This window comes from Budorcas taxicolor, chromosome 7 (genome assembly GCF_023091745.1).
Source record: "Budorcas taxicolor isolate Tak-1 chromosome 7, Takin1.1, whole genome shotgun sequence".
In the NCBI taxonomy this organism is placed as follows: Eukaryota; Metazoa; Chordata; class Mammalia; order Artiodactyla; family Bovidae; genus Budorcas; species Budorcas taxicolor.
This window is the reverse complement of record NC_068916.1, coordinates 3,550,738-3,558,423: the sequence shown is the minus strand read 5'-3', so window position 1 is coordinate 3,558,423 and position 7,686 is coordinate 3,550,738. Positions and strand designations below refer to the sequence as shown.

The 7,686-nt window shown below is 48.7% G+C and overlaps 1 protein-coding gene across 1 annotated transcript; it reads right to left on the bottom strand.

The window, feature by feature from the left end:
• Window positions 1–2,560: 2,560 nt before the first annotated feature.
• On the bottom strand, window positions 2,561–4,536 carry CBY3 (chibby family member 3). Its single transcript, XM_052642593.1, has 2 exons — window positions 4,487–4,536; window positions 2,561–3,245 (listed from the first exon to the last, which is right to left on the bottom strand). The coding sequence occupies exons 1-2, from the start codon at window positions 4,534–4,536 to the stop codon at window positions 2,561–2,563; spliced, it is 735 nt and encodes a 244-aa protein (XP_052498553.1).
• Between the last annotated feature and the right edge of the window lie 3,150 nt (window positions 4,537–7,686).

Below are 7,686 nucleotides of genomic sequence, written 5' to 3'. Positions count from 1 at the left end.
ATATTTTTCTTCGACTCAAAAGGAAAGCCTGCTCCTGTTAAACAGTCACTTCCTCCTTCCCACTTCCCCCGCCCCACCAGCTATGGATTTGCCTCTTCTGGATATTTTATATAAACAAAATCATACAACATGTGGTCCTGTGTATCTGGCCTCTTCCACTTAGTTTCTCCATCAGTGCCTTATATTGTGTTCCTCCCCCACCCCCCCGCTTTAGGTATTGTTTTGACTCCCTTCTCATTTCCTTTTCTGCATATTTTTTATTTTCTAAGTTATTCTCAAAGAAAATTTTATGTCACCACTACAACTATTCAAAATATTCTAACCCATGTTAATATAAAATATTAATGCTGGCTTAAAACTAAATATTAAAAAAACTAAGTTCACGGCATCCAGCCCCATTACTTTATGGCAAATAGAGAGGGAAAAGGTGGAAGTAGTAACAGATTTCCTTTTCTCGGGCTCTAAAATCACTGCGGATGGTGACTGCAGCCATGAAATCAGAAGACATTTGCTTCTTGATAGGAAAGCTATGACAAACCTAGACAGTGTGTTGAAAAGCACAGACATTGCCGACAAAAGTCCATATAATCAAGGCTATGGTCTTCCCAGTGTTCACGTAGGGTTGAATTGGAAAGAAGGCAGAGCGCTAAAGAATTGATGCCTTGGAACTGTGGTGCTGGAGAAGACTCCTGAGAGTCCCTTGGACAGCATGGAGATAAAACCAGTCAATCTTAAGGGAAATCAACCCTGAATACTCGCTGGAAGGACGGATGCTGAAGCTGAAGCTCCAGTATTTTGGTCATCTGATGCCAACAGCCAACTTGTTGGAAAAGTCCCAGATGCTGGGAAAGATTGAGGGCAGAAGGAAAAGAGGGCGTCAGAAGATGAGATGGCTGCATGGCATCACTGATGCAATGGACATGAACTTGGGCAAACTTCAGATGGTGAGGGACAGAGAGGCCTGGCATGCTACAGTCCATGCAGTCACAAAGGGTTGGACACAACTGGGCGACTGAACAACAATTATATAAATACAGAATTATTAAAATACAAAAGAGTACCACTCAAAAGAAATTTTTAAGCCTGACGTCTAATGACATGTTCTGTGTTGTTTTGGCCACATTTTGTACAAAGTAATGGTTTAGTAACCCCTAGTCTTTCTCCTTGGAGAAGGCAATGGCATCCCACTCCAGTACTCTTGCCTGGAAAATCCCATGGACGGAGGAGCCTGGCAGGCTGCAGTCCATGGGGTTGCTAAGAGTCGGACACAACTGAGCGACTTCACTTTCACTTTTCACCTTCATGCATTGGAGAAGGAAATGGCAACCCACTCGTGTTCTTGCCTGGAGAATCCCAGGGATGGAGGAGCCTGGTGGGCTTCCGTCTGTGGGGTCACACAGAGTTGGGACACGACTGAAGCGACTTAGCAGTAGCAGCAGCAGTCTTTCTCCTGAAAGCAAGTTAGGGTAAGGCAGGACACCCACTTCTCTCAAAGATTTCACGTGGCTCTAGGGAAATGTTTTGGAATCTTACTGAACTTACTGGATGCTGACATCGCCTGTCTGTATTGTGAGGAAAGCTTGCAGATACCAAAGACCAGTGTCATCACCTGCTTGTGCAGCCACGTCACTCACAAGTACAACACACTCATGAAAAGTACCTGATACGATACCCTGGGCGCGGAGAGGGGGGCCCCATATTCGGAGAGAGAACACCCATTTGGAACGGATCTAGAAGCGGTTCAAAAATCAGACACCTATACTGACCAGGTGACGACAGCCACAAATCAGGCGATTGCTGTTGGGCAAAACCAAGGTCCGTGATGGCTAAATTTCCTGGGTTTTCAGGAGAACACAGAACATCTGGATTTTTAATGTGAAATCTCCAGATTCGTACGTGTTGGCAACTCACGCAAAACTGTAAAAAAGTGGATTGAGCAAATCCTATCTGTGCACTAGACTGGCTCCAGAGAGGGCTTATTTGTACCTCCGACCAGTCATTTTAGAAAGAAGCCGGTCAAGTGTCTCACCAAAAGCCGGTACAGCCAGGACGGGGAGGCAGAGCCCAAAGTTTCGAGAAGGCTTCAGTCTCGAAACAGTTCCCAGGTCGTAAAATGCATTCTTATCCGAGACTCAGGCTGAAACCCCTCCAGGGAGCGCCTCAAGGAGGGAAGGGCCAAGTGCAAGGCCCTTGACCCGCCCGCCCAACCGCACCCTCCGTGCCTGAGCCCGGGTTTCCCCGCCTCCCGGACTTTGTCCTCCGTCCCTTAGGCCAAGAAAGCCTTCACAGCCACTGCCTTTCACCGCCTGCCATCCTCGCCCCCTAGACACTGCCTGTTGCCAGCCCGGCTCCCACTGCGCGTTCCCAGCGGGCTGCTAACATCTTCCTACACAGCCCTATCGCATTCTCCCGAGCCCGGCTGTGGGTGACTTCCCGGCCCACCACAGGCCCGCACTGGTCTCCCCTGCACGCACCCAGCGCGCGCAGCGCTCGCCCGGGCCCGAGCGACGCGCCTGCGGTGACGGGCGAGGTGCGCATGCGCCGCACGGGTTTTATTGCGTCACCGCGACTCCGGAGCCCGCGGCTCGAGCATGGGCAGGCCGCGCGGGCCTTCGCGCTTGCGCGTCTTCCTCTGCCAGGAGCACGCCGCGGCAGCCGGGCTGGCCTCGTGGTCGAGCTTCTTCTCCAGCAGGTGCATTCGGGCTGTGGTCTCCGTCAGCATGTCCATAAGCAGTTCCTGCTGCAGCTTCAGGTAGTTGTTCTCCTCCAGCAGCACTTGGCTCTTGACTCGTTGCACCTGCGCCTTCCAGCCCGCGATGGTCTGCGAGGGCAGCTGCGGCCGCCACGCTGGCGGGCCTTCGGCGGTCCACCGTCCGCCGCGGAACACGAAGGCCTCGTCGCTGAGGCGCGTGCGGGGCGAGCCGTAGCTGAGGCCTAGCTCCGCCTGGCGCGTCTGGTGGTCCAACAGGTAGAAGGTGGACATGGAGGAGATGCGGCGCAGCGGCGGGCGTCGCGGTGAGAAGCGCCGCGAGCAGTGGTCGGTCCAGAACTGCCGCAGCTGCTCCCACAGGCGGCTGGTGTAGCCCCAGCCCAGGCACCCAAAGGCGTCCAGGGCGAGGGCCGGGCGGGCCTTGTCAGGCGCACGGATGCCCGGAGCGTAGCCACGAGGACCCGGGTGACTCGGGCTGCGCCCTTGCCTCTCAAGCCCCGATGTCCAGAATGATAAAGGCGAGCCAGGGGCACTGCTGGGGAGCAAGAGTATGGGTGAGCAACCTGCTCCGGCGAGCTGTTCGACCCCCTGATCCCTAAAACCACGAGGCCTGCTGGGCAGGGCTCAGGCCTGCGACGGCGCTCAGGGCTAACAAGCTGCTGGCCACTGAGGAGTCCATCCCTGCCCACTCGCCTAGCAGCAGTCTTCCCGGAAACATCTCCAAAGACCACTTTCGGGTCTTGGGGCTAGATAGGCTGATTAAGGACCAGAGCCCTGCTCTCTTGAGTGCTGAGTGGCTGCTGGAAGGGGTTAATAGGCCCTTAGGGAAGGAGGGAATGATAGCAGAGGCAAGTAAAGATGCACAGGAATTTTGACAGGTACGTTGTGGGTGGATAAGGGAGAGCCTCTAGGCAGAGTGAAGGGCTCTGCAAGGCTCCAGTGTTGCGCATGTGAGGAAGAGCTTGGGGTAGGGTCGGTGTAGGGTATTAATAGCAGAAGAGGAAGCTGGAAAGGGAGACCAGGGTGCTCTGTGAGGGTGCTGTACAGGCAGGCTCCAGAGTTTAGCCTTCCTTCTGTGGGTTAGAGGGCGCTACTGCAGGACTGCAAACGCAGTGGTAGGTCTACATCCTGAAAAGTATCTGGTGGATGTCGAGCATACCAACAGCGTTATTGCCCTTATCATTCACTTATTTTACAACTTTGAGCTGACATCTGCTTTGTGCCAGGCTGTGGTTTGGGTAGAGGGTCCCAAGCATAGCCTACGCCCGCCCTCAAGATATTCCTGGTCCATCTGGGAAGCCTGATGTGTGTGTTTAGATCACAGTCCCTTGTAGTCAGTTCGGTGGAGGCATGTGCCATGGGCTAGGACCTGAGCCAACAGTGGTTGTGCAGACTGGGTATGACTTTTATCCCAAGCAGACTACATGCTCAAGGAAGCTAAAGTCCAGGTAACAGACGTGTCCCATTCTCCCTTTCCTCACTCGTAAAAGTGCTGATTCTGTTGTGTGAGAAAGAGGGCTATGTTTTCTTTTAAATTCCTCTTCGCCCCATGGAGAGTGAAAAGAACCCTGGGGCAGGGTTCCCTCTGTTAGACCTCCATTAATTCAACACACGCTTATTTTTCACACAAACCTGGGCAGTACTGTCCCCTAGATCTGGCTCAGGGACATGTCTCTGGAAGACCATGTAGGGCCTTAGGATAGAACCAGGCCCACCCTTGAGGTTGCATCTTTCCAGAGGACCCTTCCCCTATAATCCTCACATGTCGTGCCTCACCTGGAGGACGTGTCGAAGATGCCAAGCTGCTGTCCTAGGCCTGGCCCCATCTCTGAACCACTCAGTTGCTTTTTACCAGCTATGACTCACAATGCCTCTAGGCCAGATCAGCTAAGCTATAAAACAGACCCCAGGGCACGCCCCTGTATTCATTCAGCACACTTACTGAGGGTCTGCTGTGTTCCAGGCACTGTTCTTAGGGTGGGACAAAGATATTCCCTCATTATTCTTAGATGGGGAGAAGGTCATAAGCAGAACCTAAGAAAAGAATATGTTCCAGGGGGATGAACAAAATAGTCCCTCATGAAGCTAACCAAGGATGTCATGGGTCAGATTTCCCAGAAGCAGAGCCTGAGATGAGAATGTTTTGAGGGATTTATTACGGAAGTGACGAAAGCAGGACAGGGCAGGGAAAAAAGGTAAAGCTAAGTAAGAACGTGACCTCAGGTGGAGACTAGCTCTAGTCAGATCTCAGGGAACTGTGCACAATTGTGCCACAGAGTTAAGGCTCCTTACTGCCAAGGAGCTAATCTTTTGTGCCCTTCTTCCCCCACCCACCTCTCATTTCAGTCAGTCATCGCAGGGGTAGCTGTGAGTTGTCAACCAAAAGTTAAGGCACCTATAGGGTGGGTGCACCTCCTATAAAGGGATCTGTGGGCTGTCAGCAGCATAAAAGAGGGATGACGCAAGTAGGTAATTGAAATAGCTACATTAATAATTTCTGATTGTGGTACATGCCATGAAGAAAAGAGAAATACGGGAAGTGACTTTAGGACAAAATGAGGGATAGGAACCAATTTAGAATTGGCACTCAGTGAAGGCACTTGATTTTCATCCCTAGACCTGAATGATGAGAAGGGGCTAGAGGTTCAAAGGAGCTGGGCTTATCCAAAGGACAAGTGCTGTGTTGAGCTGTGGAAGGAAATAGAGTCAGCCCTGTTCTCCAAGCATGCCCAGTCAATTGCCATCACCTCTACTTAACTTTCCTTACCCCAAGGATCTCTTACAGGGGCATCCAGTGTCCTGATGGATCTAGAGTCACCCAGCTCCAGGGGCACTCACAATGTAGCAGAACCAAGTGGTAGTGCCACCTCCCAGAAAACTTTTTTCTTGAGCAGGTATGATTAACACAATAAACTACACATATTTATAATGTACTCTTTGATATGTTTGGATAATTTGATGTAAGAAATCATCACCAAAATCAAGATAATGAAAGATATCCATTACTTTCAGAAGTCTCCTCTGCTCCCATGAGTATATAGATTAGTTTGTATTTTCTAGACTTTTCTATAAATAGAATTACTTAGTATGTACTTTATTTCTACAGCATAATTATTTTAGGTTGAAATTCATTCATTTTTTAGTGAGTAGTAATCCATTACTTGGAAATACCACAGTTTGTTTTTCCATCTACCTGTTGATGGAAGTTTGGGTTGTTCCCATTGAGGGGCTATCTGTATAATGTCTTTGTGTGGCCATATGCTTCAGTTTTTCTTGAGTAAATACCTAGGAATAGGATGGCTAGGTAATATGACATGTATGTTTACTTTTTTATGAAGTTACCAGTTTTCCCAAAATGGTTGTACCATATCCCCACCAGCAGTGAAAAAGTTTGTCTTCCTGTTCCTCCACATACTTGCCAACAGTTAGTATGATAAATCCTTTTAATTTTAGTTATTCTAGTGGGTGTGTCTAAATTGTGATTCTGATTTCTCTATTGGCTGATAATGTTGAGTGTCTTTTCAAGTGTTTATTTGTTACCCACCTTGCTGTTCATCAGTCACATGATGAACAATAAAGTTCAGTTCGGTCGCTCAGTCCTGTCCAACTCTGCGACCCCACGGACTACAGCACGCCAGGCTTCCCTGTCCATCACCAACTCCCTGAGCTTGCTCAAACTCATGTCCATCGGGTTGGTGATGCCATCCAACCATCTCATCCTCTGTCATCCCCTTCTCATCCCACCTTCGATCATTCCCAGCATCAGGGTCTTTTCAAATGAGTCAGTTCTTCGCATCTTGTGGCCAAAGTTTTGGAGGTTCAGCTTCAGTATCAGTCCTCCCGAGGAATATTCAGGATCTCCTTGAATATGGTTGGATCTCCTTGCTGTCCAAGGGACTCTCAAGAGTCTTCTCCAACACCACAGTTCAAAAGCATCAATTCTTTGGCACTCATCTTTCTTTACAGTCCAACTCTCACATCCGTACATGACTACTGGAAAAACCAAACCTTTGAGTAGACGGGCCTTTGTTGGCAAAGTAGTGTCTCTGCTTTTTAATATGCTGTCTAAGTTAGTCATAACTTTTCTTCCAAAGAGTAAGCATCTTTTAATTTCATGGCTGTAGTCACCATCTGCAGTGGTTTTGGAGCCCAACAAAATAAAGTCTCTCACTGTTTCCTTTGTTTCCCCATCTATTTGCCATGAAGTGATGGGACCAGATGCCATGATCTTCATTTTCTGAATGTTGAGCTTTAAGCCAACTTTTTCACTCTTCTCTTTCACTTTCATCAAGAGGCTCTTTAGTTCTTCTTTGCTTTCTGCCGTAAGTGTGGTGTCATCTGCATATCTGAGGTTACTGATATTTCTCCCTGCAATCTTGATTCCAGCTTGTGCTTCATCCAGCCCAGCATTTCTCATGATGTACTCTGCATATAAGTTAAATAGGCAGAGTAACAGTATACAGCCTTGACGTACTCCTTTCCGTATTTGGAACCAGTTTGTTGTTCCATGTCCAGTTCTAACTGTTGCTTCTTGACCTCCATTCAGATTTCAGGAGTCAGGTAAGGTGGTCTGGTATTCCTATCTCTTGAAGAATTTTCCACAGTTTGTTGTGATCCACACAGTCAAAGGCTTTGGCATAGTCAATAAAGCAGAAATAGACATTTTTCTGGAACTCTCTTGCTTTTTTGATGATCCAGCGGATGTTGGCAATTTGATCTCTTGTTCCTCTGCCTTTTCTAAATCCAGCTTGAACATCTGGAAGTTCACAGTTCATGTACTATTGAAGCCTGGCTTGGAGAATTTTGAGCATTACTTTGCTAGCGTGTGAGATGAGTGCAATTGTGCAGTAGTTTGAACATTTTTTGGCATTGCCTCTCTTTGAGATTGGAATGAAAACTGTGACCACTGTTGAGTTTTCCCAATTTGCTGGCATGTTGAGTGCAGCACTTTCACAGCATCATCTTTTAGGATTTGA

Coding starts and splice junctions, on each gene's coding strand:
- CBY3 (XM_052642593.1), bottom strand. CDS start 4,536: ATGGGGCCAGGCCTAGGACAGCAGCTTGGCATCTTCGACACGTCCTCC. Junction 3,246..4,486: donor ATCTTCGACACGTCCTCCAG/GTGAGGCACGAC, acceptor CTTGCTCCCCAG/CAGTGCCCCTGGCTCGCCTT.